At 44.0% G+C, this 15,452-nt stretch overlaps 1 protein-coding gene and 1 long non-coding RNA gene across 5 annotated transcripts in view; one reads left to right on the top strand and one right to left on the bottom strand.

The window, feature by feature from the left end:
- Positions 1-864: 864 nt before the first annotated feature.
- On the bottom strand, positions 865-14,056 carry LOC118596438. Of its 3 annotated transcripts, XR_004946687.1 has the most exons (4): positions 13,552-14,056; positions 10,502-10,714; positions 4,964-5,142; positions 865-947 (listed from the first exon to the last, which is right to left on the bottom strand). It is a non-coding gene; the product is annotated as an uncharacterized LOC118596438 (long non-coding RNA). The 3 variants fall into 3 exon arrangements; XR_004946686.1 differs by lacking the exons at positions 865-947; positions 4,964-5,142 and adding an exon at positions 10,183-10,341; XR_004946688.1 differs by lacking the exons at positions 865-947; positions 4,964-5,142; positions 13,552-14,056 and adding exons at positions 10,183-10,341; positions 12,158-12,192.
- The window catches only part of Egflam (EGF like, fibronectin type III and laminin G domains), a 179,429-nt gene continuing 176,994 nt past the window's right edge, over positions 13,018-15,452 (top strand). For both annotated transcript variants that reach the window (XM_036207340.1, XM_036207339.1), the window contains exon 1: positions 13,018-13,631. In XM_036207340.1, the coding sequence (XP_036063233.1) occupies positions 13,535-13,631 (97 nt within the window). In that variant the 5' untranslated portion in view covers positions 13,018-13,534. The remainder of the gene's footprint in view (positions 13,632-15,452) is intronic.

Here is a 15,452-nt window from a genome sequence, read left to right as displayed (position 1 = left end):
TCTCTCTCTCTCTCTCTCTCTCTCTCTCCTCTCTCTCTCTCTCTCTTCTCTCTTCTCTCTTCCTCTCTTTTCCAACATGGTCTCCATCTACAGGCTGTCCTGAAACTCACTGTGTAGACCAGGCTGGCTTTGAACTTGCTGTGATCCCTCTGCCTCTGCCTGCAAAGTGCTGAAATTACAGATATGAACAACCACGCTGAACTTTGAAGAACATGTGTTTTTTCTCGCTGGTGTATTATCTGCCAGATGCTCCCAGTGGTTCGATTCAGGGTGTTCTATTTTCTGGCACATTTATTCACCCTTATGTGTAGTGGAGTTACAGGAACCCACCCTGTTAGTTCAAGGACCCATGCTCCCTCTGTGGGAAAATATTTTCTCAGCGGTGAGGCTCTCAATTCAGAAAACCACAGACTCTTGAGAGTTGACAGGACCCTTGATGTTGTCTCTACCTTCACCACTCACATGTAGCCTTCAGAAGGACAGAACTGATAACTTCTGGGAATTTGTGAGAAATGCAGGATCCCAGGAGCCACCCAGAACTACTGAGTCAGAATTGCAGTTTTAATAAGATCCCAGGAGACGAGAGCTTGCATGGAAGGAAGAGACGTGCTGCTGTGCAGTAGGCTCCTATAAGATGCAGGGATCCATCTGGTCGATAGCCTTCAGGGTCCAGCTTCAGCATGGACCACATGCTCTTAGGTCAGAATATCAGTTCCTGACTTTGATTGCACATGGAAATCACATAGAGTGATGATTAAAAAAAAAAAAAAAAAAGAATGAAAGAAAGAAAAAAGAAAAGAAGGAAAACACTCTGATGCTGAGACCTTGCCCCTAAATGATTAGATTGGAATCTCTGCTGCATGAAGTCCCCTAGTGACTTTGAACTCCTGATGTGGAGCCATCTATTTGCATCTTCTGCTATCCCCTTCTTTCCTTGCTTTGATTTCCTGTGAAAATGCAAATATGCCCTTAGAAAGGCAAAACTGTTATCTCTCATTTACACTTTGCTTGAAAATAGTATTTTTTTTAATCAGCATAAATAATTTATCACAAACTCTCTAATACCATGCGGTAGTAGGCACAGCAATTCACACAGGAGCATTCTGAATTGGAAAGGCCAAGAGTCTAGGGAGGGCAGGAAAGTGCACAGTAAACAGGTGGCCTTGAAGGGCAAAGGTCATACCTGACCTTCATTCACCAAACTGTGGTGGAACTGGGAAGGAACTGAGCCAGAGCCAGATCCTGAAGCTCTTCTTTGGCAGGTCCACTGTGGCATTCTTCCTGTCTTCCTGCTTCCTCTTGCATAGGATGGGATGAGGGAGGGGTGAGGCAAGGAATGCCAGGGTTGCCTAGGACTGTTGAATCTACCAAATTCTCCTTTATATGTATTCATTTCTCAAACCAAATTATTTTTGCAAAGTAAGTCAATTTAATCTAGATGCTTGAGGATAAAATCTCGTCACAATTTCTCCCCCCTGTTCCCAGAGAGGCTAACTTTTAAGCCTGAACAAACACACTGGGTTCTGTTAATAATGACTTTGACACATAAGATAGATTTATAGATACCTTGGAGGTATAAAAGCTTGCTTCTCGGGTCTTTAAATGTCCCAGTAGGTGATCTTTAGAGATAACTGTCTATTACAATTCACTCTTTACATCAAACAAGTATTATAGGAAGAGGGATTTTTTTTTTTTTTTTGGTAATTTCTGGTGAGGTACAAATGTTGGTGGTCACTATAGGAAGTAGGTGTTCCCAGATTGCTGACATCTTGCTGAAAGAATTGCAGAAGCACAAACAAATAACAAAACAGCAAGGGATTTTCTTCAAAGGCTGCAAAAGTACAGAGTAAACATCCAGCAAGGACACAGAGGGCTCCAAGAGAGATATTTCAAGAGCCCTGTTCATGGTAAAGAAGGAGTTAGTCTCTAGGTGTGGGGTATAGGCAGTTTCCTGTTTTGATTGACAAGCTTAGGTGATGTATACCTTTGTTCCCTATGTATGTCCTTTCTCATGATGCATCTAATTTCAACCCCATGCCTAATGAATCATGCATAGGCATATGACAGTACATAGTTCATCATATGCTTATGTGTTTGTTGTGAAGATGTAGCTTGAATTACTGTGCATGCACTGAAAACCAGTCCAGGATGGGCCAGCTCATTGTCTCCAGTTCCAAGATATAGCTCTGGGTGTGTGTAACCACAAAGGGAAATTACTGGAAGGTTCCTAGGGAGCTATTTGGTAGTGTCAGGGATGAGTAATGAGTTGCTTTGCCTGGAGAGAGGTATATGTATAGCTAGCTCAATGCAGCTGGGGGTCCCAGGTTGCTAAGCTGGTCTTGAAAACTACCTGCTTCAAGTACACAGTGCGGTGTTGCCATCTCCAGGCTCAAGGCTGCACAGGAGATTTCCAGAGCAGTGGTCCTCAACCTTCCTGATGCTTTGACCCTTTAATACAGCTCCTTATGTTGTAGTGACCCCCAACCATAACATTATCTTGTTGCTACTTCATAACTGTGATTTTGCTCCTGTTATGAATCGAAGTGTAAATATCTGATACACAGGATATCTGATACATGATCCCTGTGGGGGTCATGACCCACACATTGAGAACCACTGCTCTAGAGCATATTCATGTTGCTTAACTAAAAACTTGTTACCTACACATTAGTGACTAAGTCCCTTCTTTCTGGTGACTACCTCCATTGTGTTTTCTATTTCTCTGAGTTTTTTTTTTTTTAGGTATGGACATAATTGGAGTCATATAGTAGTATTCATCCTGTGACTGGGTTGTTTTACTTAACATAATGTCCCAAAAAGTGCACTATGTTGTTGTATACTACAAGATTTCTTTTTCTTGGGCTGAAGAATACTCATATTATGTACACACACACACACACACAAACACACATGCATACACACACACACATACACACATGCATACACACACACACAAACACACATGCATACACACACACACAAACACACATGCATACACACACACATACACACACATGCATACACACACATACACACACATATGCATACACACACATGCATACACACATGCATACACACACATACACACACATGCATACACACACATACACACACATATGCATACACACACATGCATACACACACATACACACACATGCATACACACACATGCATACACACACATACACACACATGCATACACACACATACACACACCACACGCACGCACGCGCGCACTTCCCTCAGCCATCCATTTGCTGAAGGACTTAGTACTGTTCCACAGCTGTGAATGCAGTAACAAGGAAGTGCTAAGGACAGCATCGCTGTTTTCCTTTATGACCATGCAATTTGCTTTCCTAGGAAAATGTGAGTGGAAGACAGAGAACCTTTTTAATAGCATGTTTTCTGGTAAGCACAGTTATTTTTCCACATTAATATGATATTGGAATTTTATCTGGATACCAGTTTTGGTATACATAGTCTACTTTTTTTCCACTGGCTTGTATTTTAAGTTCAACGTTTGTATTTATTTTTGAGCGTATACAGACTGGCATGACTAGCTTGAATATTCTTGACAGGTTTCTATTTTTAAACTAAAATACTTGGGGAAATTACGATGGATTTTTTTTAAAGCATGAGAAGAATCCCAGTCATATTCTGAATGAATCTTTGGTATCAATTCAGATCTCTTAAAGAAGGGTACTCCTAGGAGAATTCAGTGATAATTGTTACTCATAACCTAACCTTGAACACTGGACATCAGGCAAACATGGTCCTTTTTAAATTATGTTCTTATAATTTAATTAAATTAACTTTTCTTCTGTGTGACCAAAATACATTTATTCAGATTTTTTTAAAGAAGGGTACACCTGTGAAGATTCATCAGCTCATGCTGGTAGTTTCATGTACCCACTCATTTTGTCTTGAAAATGTGGCAACATGCAAACTTGAAACTATGCAGTCAAATATGAAACAATTGTACAGGACACATGTAGCAATATTCTACATTGTCCGTGTCTGTTCCTTTTTCCAATTCTAATGTTTTTTCCTAATGTCAGTGTCTCATCTTTGTCCCGAGTTCCTTCTCTTAATGTTCTTGTTCTCTGTGGTTAGTGAAGGCTTAAGAATACACAAGTACATCTACTTGCACCCACAGGTCCACAAGGAACAATAGTATATATAGATACATGAGGTATACAAACATAAACACACATACACAAATACACGGGACACACACACACACACACACACACACACACACACACACACACACACATGCTTTCTTACCCTATTAAGTACAGCTTTTCCATCACCGCAGTCTGCTTCTCACCCAATGAAGGAAGATAACTTGAATGATATGATTTTGTGTACATGTATAATTAAGTTCACCACTACAAAACTGTTTGGAGCCAGAGAATTATCCAACCTCCTTTTCACCAAAGACACACTTTCAAGGACACTTACCACCATCTCCATGTTCTAAACATCTTCATGGATAATTTATCTATGATCACGCACTCAGCAAACACTCTGATCTATTCTCACAACTCAGACCCAAGAGCTTTAGTGGTGTCTCCTGGGATACATTGTTGCAGTCTAGACACAACTGAGGAGGATGTGCCTGGGACAACCCTGTTCTAAAAGGGACACAAGAATGTGCAAGTTGGGAAGGACACTGTATCCCACCAGTTTAGCCCAGGAAAACCATGTCAGAGAAGCAATGTGACTCATCTGGGGCCCTATAATAAGTAACAAACAACACAGAAGGACAGAGAACATGAAAATCAGACATATTGGATGAATTAAGAGGCACTAAAGCTGTTGGAAACTCTGAGTGGGCCTCCCCAGCAGCTGGGACTAGATAGTGTCTGCTGCCATTTGGAGGTAGATTCTGTGTGCACACCTCCTCCCCTCCCCCCATTTGAATGGACCAGCCACTCTCCCTACCCAGAAGAACCCTTACCTATTATCCCATTACGATTTTGAAAGGTCTTTCATTGTCCCAAGATTCAATCTTTGGTTCATCATGATTCCATGTGCATGTAGGAAACAAGCGATTTGGTTCTTTGTCTTGACCTTGGATCTTGTTTACCATCTCCATGCCTTCTGGGGTTTCAGCCTGGGGTAGACTCAGCTTTGTCTCTGGGAAATGTAACAGTGATGGGATGAAATGAAGCAAATATTTGGTGCGTATCTGTGGCAAGAATCTTAAAGAGTTCTTATTAATGAAGTCAAACCTGAGGCCAGTTATTGGGGTGATTGCTGGAAGATCAGAGAAGAAGAACAAGCCACAGCTATCTCACCTTGCTAGTTCCTCAGGTGATCCTGTTTCCTCAGTCTGGAAGCTTCTGAGTCCTCCTCCACATGAATCTCAGCTGAACTATGTTGCTCCAAAGCCTGAACACTTAACTAACCAGATGCTTAACTAACTACATGCTTTACTCTAATTGCTCTGGTTTCTGGTCTTTATGCCTTATATATCTTTCTCTTTCTGCTGTCACTGCCTGGGATTAAAGGTTGGGTTTCTGGGATTAAAGGCGTGGGTCACCATGCTTAGCTGTTTCTAAAGTGGCCTTGAACTCAGAGATCCGGCTAGCTCTGCCTCCCAAGTGCTGGGATTAAAGGCGTGTACCACCACCACCCAACTTCTGCTATGGCTTCCTCTTCCCATTTTCTAGCCAGCATTTTTGGCTTTGTTCTAGTGGCTGTCTGTCTCTGACCCCAGATATGTTTATTTCGGGGAACACACAATATTTCAGGGAACACAATACCCACCACACGTATCCACTGTGTGGTGAGCAATGTACATCCATTTGTCCAGTGAGCACATCTTTGGAAATATAATTTATGCCCCACTGTTCAGGACAAGAAGCTAAAGCTAACTCTCTCATCTTTGACTATTGATCCTTCTTTCTATTGTCGTTTAACACCACCAACCAAAGACATCCTCTGCTGCTTCCCTAAGACACCATGGTTGCTCTTTCTTACAAGGCCACCATCTGGACATGACACACAACATCTTTCTCTTGAACCTGTCTGACCCCACAGCCCTTTCCCCTGTGGCTGGGTACAATGTAAGTCTCCCCAATCTAGCTGTTTTCTCCCCACTTGACACATTCTACTTTGTAACACTTCTCAGACCAAGTAATCATCTCTTGTGTTTCAGTATCTGTGAGGAATGAATTCCAGGATATCCCACAGTTACTCAGGTCCCTTGTATAAAATGCCATAGTGAATACACATAGTCCAATCCACATCCTTTGGTAGACTTTAAACCATCTCTTGATTACTTATAAAAACCTAATACAATATAAGTTCTGCATTAGTAGTTACTATAAAGTATTGTTTAGACAGTAATGACAGCAAAGAAGTCTGTAGGTTTTAAAAAGGGACACAGATTTTTGGAGGTGAGGGGAGTATTTTCCAGCTGTGGATGGGCGAATCTCAATGGTATTGAAGCAGTGGTAATGGAAGACTGGCTGTAATTCCCAATCCTTTTAGTCTACCTCCTTGTTCTTATTGTCCTCCTTTTAGGAAACACACAAATAAAAATAAAATCAATCTCAGATGGCAAAATGTACTTTTAATTCTTTTCACAGGTTTTCTCTTGGCATCAGGAAAATCCATATTTATAAGCATCGCTGGTGAATAACTCAAAAATGAAGTCTGCATTCTCCTGCTTCCCAGGTTTACCTCCAACACTGGAGGCCTGCCCTTCCCACCTTCCCTTCTCATGCCTCCCATTTCCGCTGTGTGGGAGGACTGGATATGAGCTGCCTGGAAATTATGATTTGCCTTCCCAGAGCCTTTGCAGAGACAGGGGAAGGCTTTGGTCCTGTGATCAATATGTGGGGTGTGTGTGTGTGTGTGTGTGTGTGTGTGTGTGTGTGTGTGTTAAATGCTGCATTTCATTTTTGTTTTATTTTATTTTACTTTTGGCAAGTGAATGGCTTCCCAAACCTCAGGGCTTTTCTGAAAATAAACCTCATACAGGACTTCCTTTGCTTTTAACAAGTGACATCTGACTGAACCGGGATGGGGAGGAAACGTCTTTTGTGGAAGCTGAGACTGCAATGTCTAGGTCGAACTGAGACATCATTTTTCTGATGTCTTCACTTTATAGAGGAGAAAAATAAGGTCTTGAGAGGTCGGTGGATTCAGTTAACTCCTCATGACAATTAGTGACAGGCCTGGGAGGAGAGTACAGATCTCCTGACCCCACGTCTGTAGAGACTTCTGAGCTGCTGTATCTTCCACAAATGAGCCCTGTATTTTGCAATTGCGAGACAGCTCTCCACACAGACACCTCTAGGAAGAGACACAGTGTTAGGTGACAACTTTGGTCCCCTTGTTCTGCTATACCACATGTGGCTAGCAGCTATGGGAGGCTGGATGTCCTTGAAGCATCCCCAACATCTCCAAGCCATTCACACACCAGATCTCTGCGCTGTCAAGAAAATGGCAGCTTGTGTCTCTTTCTCGCATGTTTAATTTGGCAGCTCTGGACAGAATGGCATAGTTAGTGAGGTTGGCTCTTCCTGTCCACCTGCCCCTTGGGAGTGCTCATCTTATGTGCTTCATTTCCTCCTTCTAAGATGCTCAGGTCTGAATCTTCCTCTTGCTATTTCAATCTGTGTTGTTCTTCCTGTCCCACCAAGTCCTTTACCTGAATTGCCCTCTAGCCTTATAAAAGTCATTCATATTTTCTCTTAGACTCAAATAAAGACATCCCACTGATTACATCACAAGCATTAAAAAACAAAACCACAATACCACCAATCTCCTCCGTTCACTGTGGACTCCTGCACACACATCCACTAACACCTGATATTTGCTCTGATTCTGCTTTGGCCACTGTGTTCATTTATTTGTTTGCTTATGTTTTAAGACAGGTTCCACTGTTTCCCACAATGTGTGTTCTTGATCTCTCAGGCTAGGATGGGTCTATGTGTTATTTCCAGGGCTTTGCTATCACCAAGAATCCACTCTGAACTTTACTCATCACGTATTTCCCCTTCCTGGATGACTGTGAACTTGAGTATCTTACCTGCCGTAGATTCTGGAGTTGCTGTCTTAGGAGACAACTAAATTACTGTTAAATTAGTCATTGCTATTATGCTAATGGCACTGTAGTAATGTGACTTTCCTTCCTTTGCAGGAAGAATATGCCCATTTTGTGAAGAAATATGTTGATTAAAGTTCTTAAAACATGTTCCTCTACTTCTCTTTATTTTATGTTCCTTAAACAAGACGTTCATTTAACTTGTGGTGTATATTTCAAACAGTGGAAGTTTCCAGAACACCCAGAGTCTGATCAGTAAGGTATTTGAAGATGGTTGATCCTGTATCCTCCAAAGGATCATGCTGGATGCCCATTGGCTGGACTTGAGGGAGAAGGGCAGTCCTAGTTTTAGCCTTGAGAATGAGCCCATGTGGAAATGGACCTTCCCACCTTTCAGTTAGAAGGGAATATCCAGCTGAAAAAGCCTCAAGCATTGTCTTGCTTCCTGCTCCATCTATGCAGGTCTAAATGTGGAAGGTAAGTTTAAAACATTCAGAAGAAAGCATGGAATGAAGTGTTCATGACCTTGGGTAATAAATAGTTCTTACACAGTTTATAAAATACACTAGCCGTAAATGAAAATTCACCAGGAATAAGTCCAGGACTGTTCCTGGGAAATCCCATTATGGACATAATCATGGTTTAGACTTTAATGAGACTGATGATTATTAGTCTTCTCGTCCTGTTGTGACAAAGTGCCATATGCTGAGTGGCTTAAACAATAGTAGTGTATTGGGGCCAGCTTTGTTGGGTTCTGGGGACAACTCTATTTTGCAGATGGCCACATTCCTGCTGTGTTCTAACAAGCAAGGAGTGAAGGGGAGCAGAGAAGGGGAGGGAGGAGGAAAGAGGGGGGACTTTTTTTGTATCATGTAGTTACAGTTGGCCTAAAACTTGCTAGGTAGACTTGGCTGCCTCAAACATGCTTCTGACTCCTGAGTATTGAGATTGCAGTCACAGTCTTATTAGATTAGGTGCCTAGCCCTGTGACCTCCTTAACCTTAACTCCTCTATAAAACTCTGTCTTCCATGGATACCTGGGACTTTGGTACACTGATGTATTAATTTGGGAGGGACGCAATTCAGTCCATAGAGATGGCTGTGCATTTTATAGTAATGTGTGTCATCCTGTACCATGGTACTTGCACTGTTGTGCCTCCAGTATTCTGTTTTAAGGAATGATCGACTGTACAACTATTTCCTTCCCCCAATAAAAACAAATTCCCCCAAGACCATTTGTATTGTACTTCTGTTATATTTTGTTTGTATTTTCTGTGCTATATTGTTTACATTATCGCATAGGCTGCCACATGATGGGATCCATTCTCAATGGATCTTGGACATGGCAAAAGTGATTCCATTGTTTAATGATCTAGTTTTATCTGTGAATGGGATGTCTGAATTCTGTCTCAGAAATATACACTAGAGAAGTGTGAGCAGGACTTGATGAGTACTGGATGGATCTATTTCTTGATCTTGGTGGTATTACAATGTGCTCATTTTTCTCTATATAATTCTTCAGGCTGAATACCTACATACCTTATGCATTAATAAAACATGTGCTATGTGTATTCCACACATAAAATATATGTCTAGTTTGGTAAGACATTATGTTAGTGTGAGTTTATAGAAATAGTTATACATTATGTACCAAAGTACAATTTTCTTTGGCCAAATTATCAAAATTGAAAGCATTTACCTTGGCTGAGCAAGGGCTCATCTAGAAATAAACTCTGCAGTCTATGATAACATGAGCAAACGGTCCTACATTCAAGGGCATTCACTGCAATGTTGTTTATCATGATACAATGGAAAACAATAGAAAAAAAGAACAAATAAATCAGACATTACACGATAGAAGATTATTCAGATGTTAGTGAGGAGGCAGTGGATCTGCTGACTTGGAAGGGCCTGTGGATTAATAAATATGCAGAAGGTGCTCTTGTGTGAGAAAAGCCCAAGCATGCATGATTTTCTTGGTGCTTGTAGGTATCTGTAGAAAGCCACCGGAAACACCTGGTGGCTTTCTGGGGAGGAAAGGTAAAATGATACTTTATTACTGTCCAATCTACTTAATAAACATTGTGAATTTTATTTCATTTAAGTCAATGACACCAAAACACGATTTTTTCCCTTCAGTGCTTCTCTTGCCTTCATTTAGGGTGTTACCAGACACTCCACGATTGAAAGTTTCCCTTTATTTTCTTCAAATCCCTGCATGGAGCAGAAGCCAGACTCTTCTAACGACATTGAGCAAAGTAGGCAAGGCCATTTGCCTCCTGGCGACATCATTAATTGAGTTTAAATCACCAGAGAATTTGAACACATTTTTTAAAAACAAAACATTCCAAGTAATTTTTGCCATTGTTAGTTCCATCCCCCCACCCCCACCCCCCGGAGGCAGGAAGAGGGTGAATGTCAAGTCTCATTTGTCTTTACCTGGATTTACATGATCCATGAGCTGGTTGTCAGACTGCAAGGAGAGCGAGCCTTGAGGGAAGGTGATTTTAATTGCAAAGGAGAGGAGTGGGTTCCTTCTAAAGCTCCCTTCACATTTGTGACAGTCTCCATGAAGAAAGTTTCATGTCTGTGGCCCCAGGACCCAGAGTATGCAGATGCCCTCAGAAATCAAATATGACTCAAAGGTGAGGCCTGTAAAAAGAAACGAGGGATACTTTTAAGGAAAGAAACCTGCTTCCTCCATCAGCTGTGGCCATCTAGAGCAGGTAGAGACTACATGGCCAGGGAGCCACATCAACTCCTATCTGGCAGAGCAGTTGGTATGCTAAAAACCCATGTTTGCAAAATTAACAATAAGCAATTTATATAATGGGGTTTTAAAAAGACACAGTGTGGAGGGAGGGGAGGAATGGGGCCTGGGATTCCATGGGACTGCTGCATCAGCTAACACAAAGTTGAAGGTAGAACTAGGGGTGTAGTAGAAATGGGGGTGGCATGCCATGCCAAGAAAGCTTGAAGCAGATTCCAGTGTGGGATGGAGGCAGAGCAGATGACCCCTAGTGGCCTCAATGATCCTGATGGTCTCCTGTCATTATTCCAGCACCTGGGGAGGCTAAAGAAGGAAGATGATTCTCATTGCAAGACTGTGGTGGTCTATGCAGAGAGTTCCAGGTGAACCTGGGCCACATGGTGAAGCTCTGCCTGGACAAGTAAAACAAAACAAATTGCAAACGACAACAATAACAACCACAACCCCGCTGAAAATTGAGTTATGGCCACCATCCATTCATGTGGGGAACACACACTCCAAGCAGAGCCTAGGGAGAAACTCCCAAGTCTCCTGTTGGATCTGTCCTCCACCTGATTCCCCTAGAGAGCCTGGCTCTGCTCTGGAGACGGAAGGTCTAGATTAGTCTCAGTTCTACACTTGTGAGTAGAGGGCATGCATGAATTTGGGCATGGTACTCATATACTCAGCCTTTTCCTGCTTCAGTCTTCCTGGCTGTGAAATGGGGATAATGCTAAGAGCCACACCTTCTTGGTATAGTTGCTATGGGGACGAAAAATCACTTTAAAGAGGGCCCTGTACCCAGATTACATACATATAATACATATACATCATAGGTACTAACATATTAAGATGTTAGTCTTAATACTCATGATTATTATTTATTCAAATTCATGCACCAAGGAGTCATGTTAAGCAAGAAGGGAAGGGCTTGGTCCGGGATATCCCAAGAACTCCAATGTCAATAGTCACTACTCATAGGAGGTGATACAGAAAGATTCAAATAGGGGTGGTACTCCATGCCAAGAAAGCTGAAAGCAGATTCCAGGGTGGCACAGACGCCGGGTGGGGGTGGGGTGACCTATAGCAGCCTCAATGATCTTAATGGTCTACTGTAGTGGCAGAAAGTATCTCTTCAGAGTCACCTTGCTTGGTTTGCCTGCCAGGTTTCACCTCAGAAGTGTAGTTCTGTCTGGACGTTCCCGCACTAGTTGGGTGTAAAATGAGAAGCTCCTGTGTCCTGACTTAGACGTCCAGATATTCTAGTAGAGGTGGGCTTTGAATTTATTTATGGGACAATTGCACATCTGAAAAATGTCAAAAGGTATAAGGAAATATATTTTCACCTTGCTAACAGGATTAGGTACATCTCGGGGTCAAGAGTAGAATCGGGGGGGCGGGGACTCAGTCAACACTCTGGCTCTCCTTCAGGAAGGTTAATAAGAAGCAGCAGGATGCTGCTCTCCCAGGTGGGGTGTGGCGATCACCCGCAGACCTCAGTCAGTGACCGCAAGATCCTTCTGTGGGGCGCTTCCTAGGGCCTTTGATCTTTCCCCGGGATCTGGCGAGGACTCATTTCCCTTTTTAGTGCATTCTTCTTAGTTTATTTATTCTATCTGCTTTCAGGAAGGCCCGGAGGTCAGAACGCCAAGTTTGCGCTGGAGCTGGCACCCTTTTGGGGGCAGTACTGGAAACTCCAGCCAGCCGCGGATTTCTGGAGGGGAGGAGAAAGGTCTATCCTCAGCTGGGGAGCAATGTGCTGGCCCCCTCCTTGTTCCTATACCCCATTCCCCGCCTGACCTGCAAACGCCCCCTTTACAAAGGACCTTCCCTGTCAGAAACTGGCGGGGAGTTGCAGGATTAGCTGGGAGTTTGATCTCCTTCCTGGAGGGTCTAAAGTTCCCATCCACCACCATGAGGGGACCTGTTCCCCAGGCACGAGTCCCTAATCTCCATTTAGCCTTTGCATCTGAGTGGCCTAGCCTCAGCTCTCCATCTGTGCGCCTTAAATCCCATTTATCTTCTTAGCACCCCAGACTTGGTCCGCCCCGCCCCACCTCGTCCCCACTTGCAAATTACAGCCCCTCCCTTGCGCTTCCTCTGGAGCTCCAGACAGAGTAGAGTAACCTTTGAGGTGTTAGGAAAAGTGATTTAAACTGGGTGCAAGAGACACAGAGGGGCGGAGCGGGGGGGGAGAAGGGTCCAACCAGTGGAACCGAGACACCCCAAGAGTTCAGGGTCAGGACCCAGCCGAGGACCCTGAGCTGAGTCAACGAACTCCCGCAGAGTGTCGAAGTCGGTCCCACCCAGGCCCCCAATCTAGGTCACCCACGGGGAAGGGCTGAGCTGGGGGCTGTCTGCTCCGGAGGTGGGCGAGGAGTGAATTGATTCAGACCCTGCCCCTCGCTCTTCCACTAGATTGTAATTCCACCTCTGGCGGGTCGAGCCGCCCTCCCTCCGGCGGCCAGTGCGTCCCTCCCCTCGGCCTCCAGCATCCACTCCCCAGCCCCGAAAAGCCCTGCAGCCGAGAGCCCGCTTCACTCCAGCACGCCAGGCTCCCAGCTGCTGCCTTGCCTCCTCAGACTCCCGAGGGGCTCTTGATTCAGCGCCCTGGGCTCCCCGCCTTCTCAGCCGCGCACCACTGGCGTCCCCACGTCCCCCAGGAGACACCCTTTCCCCGCGCGCCCGGGACTTGGTGAAACTTTGCAGACACCGTCGGTGAGATGGATTTAACCCCAACCTTCTTGCTCCGTTTCTTGCTCCTGGCCTGCAGCCTCCCACTCAACGCCGTGTCACTCCGAACCGCTCAGCGAAAATCAGGTAAAGCTCTCAGTGCGCTCCCAGCCATGGTGCCCGAGCACCCGGGTTCCGGCCTTTGGTGGGGTAGAAGAGCAGACAGCTCCACACTGCTCTCTCCGCTGACCGGCGTGGGCTCAGCCCGCGTAGGCTGTGCTCAGTGCTCAGCCGAAGGGTGAGCCTCGCCCTCTCCTAGCTCAGGCGGTTCCGGAGAGATGGTTTTTAAAAAGAAACACACCAATCTGTTTTCCGGAGCTAGCAGAGGTGGTGGGCTCTGTATGGGACCACAGACTGCTAAAAGTTGGGGGCAGCGATCGCCCTGTCTGGGTTACTGATGGCTGAGAGAGCGCAGAGGACTTCAACAGCTCCTCCTGCTTCTTTGAACATCTTATTGGATTCATATTGCCTACAGCCCAGCCATTTCCTGTTGAGTGTCTGAAGGTTTGCCTGGAGCTCCCCTTCCTGGCTCTGGTCCTGTCCAAGCACTGGGTAGGGACCTGCGCGTTCTGTTTTTGGCATACTCTTGCACCCTGGGGCCATTTGTGCAGAAAGGAGCCCTCAGTGGGTTAACCTGATTTGGTTTTGAACTCCTGCCTTTGCTCTGCTACTCAAACAAAGCTGTATGCGCTATAGGCTAGCAAATACAAAGCAAAGGATCATCGGAGACAATGTGAAGCCACAAAAACTAGCATTTCCTCTAGGTAAAAAGTATGTTTTTAAAATCTACATTGATTTGGTTTGTGTCATGAGGAAAAGTAGAACATTCGAAACAATAAAGTTCCAAACATTGCTTCCGAATAACGATTTTTAGTCTTTGTTGGCCAAGACCATATTTAGAATTGTGGAAAAAAAATCTGCTTTTTCTTAGCTTACTTTGCAAGTGGGGGTTGTCTTATGGGATTAATTATGTCTTCTGAACAATGGAAAACAATCTAACTATTTGGAATCAGCCTGCAAAACCTCGCAGAAAGTGGAGTGCCCTTCACAATGTTTCTACAAGAAAGAGGCAAACCGGGAAAAATTATTGGAGTGCAAAGAAAATAATCTTGGCAGGTTCCCATTGAGCTGCTTAAATAGAGCTATAGGAAGTAGTTGGACTGTTGCCTTTTATCCTAGGAGATATCTCAGTCTTCAGGCTGTGTCTGTGGTCACTGTGTCCCCTTACCTGACTTGAAATTTAGGAACATTCTCCGCATCCCCACCACACTGGGACTGGCAACAAATCTCTCTGCACACTGTCCAGTTCATTTGGGAGGCCAGAGCAGCTGCCCAAGGTAGTTTCACATTAAACTGTCTTCTCGAATCTTCATACACCTCCCAGCACTTCAATATGAGGCTCCTTTGAACTTCTTTCCTTAAGAAAACTACACGATGCTCACTTGCATTCTGCAGGTTTCTGCACAAGAAACCATCTCGCTGCGTGTTTGCATAGCTCATGCATACATCCATGGCTCTTAGCCTGAGTGGCATATGCAGGGATTCCTAAGGGTGAACTTCAAGCCATTTAAGCAGGGTGTAAAATTATTGCACAAAGGCCCATGGTATAAAGTTGCAAACATGCTTTTGCCCCCTTTGCCCCATTATTTCCTAAGTTTCGGTCATTCCTCTCCTAAAAAAAAAACAAAAACAAAAACAAAAACAAAAACGTTTTCTGCCTGGTTCACTCAGATATTCATGTCACCAATGTATCATATTGGCATCTTTGGGTTTACTTGAAGTATGGATGGGGCTGGTTTTGAAAAGCTTCCTTTTAAATGTTCTTGGCCTCCACCAAGGTGGAAGATATTTAGACTAGCTCTAGCCTAGAAGAAGCTTTTTTTTTTTTTTTTTTTTTTTTAAATTACT

Source organism: Onychomys torridus, chromosome 15, assembly GCF_903995425.1.
Source record: "Onychomys torridus chromosome 15, mOncTor1.1, whole genome shotgun sequence".
In the NCBI taxonomy this organism is placed as follows: Eukaryota; Metazoa; Chordata; class Mammalia; order Rodentia; family Cricetidae; genus Onychomys; species Onychomys torridus.
The sequence above is the reverse complement of the archived record's forward strand: the minus strand, read 5'-3'. Positions and strand labels throughout refer to the sequence as shown.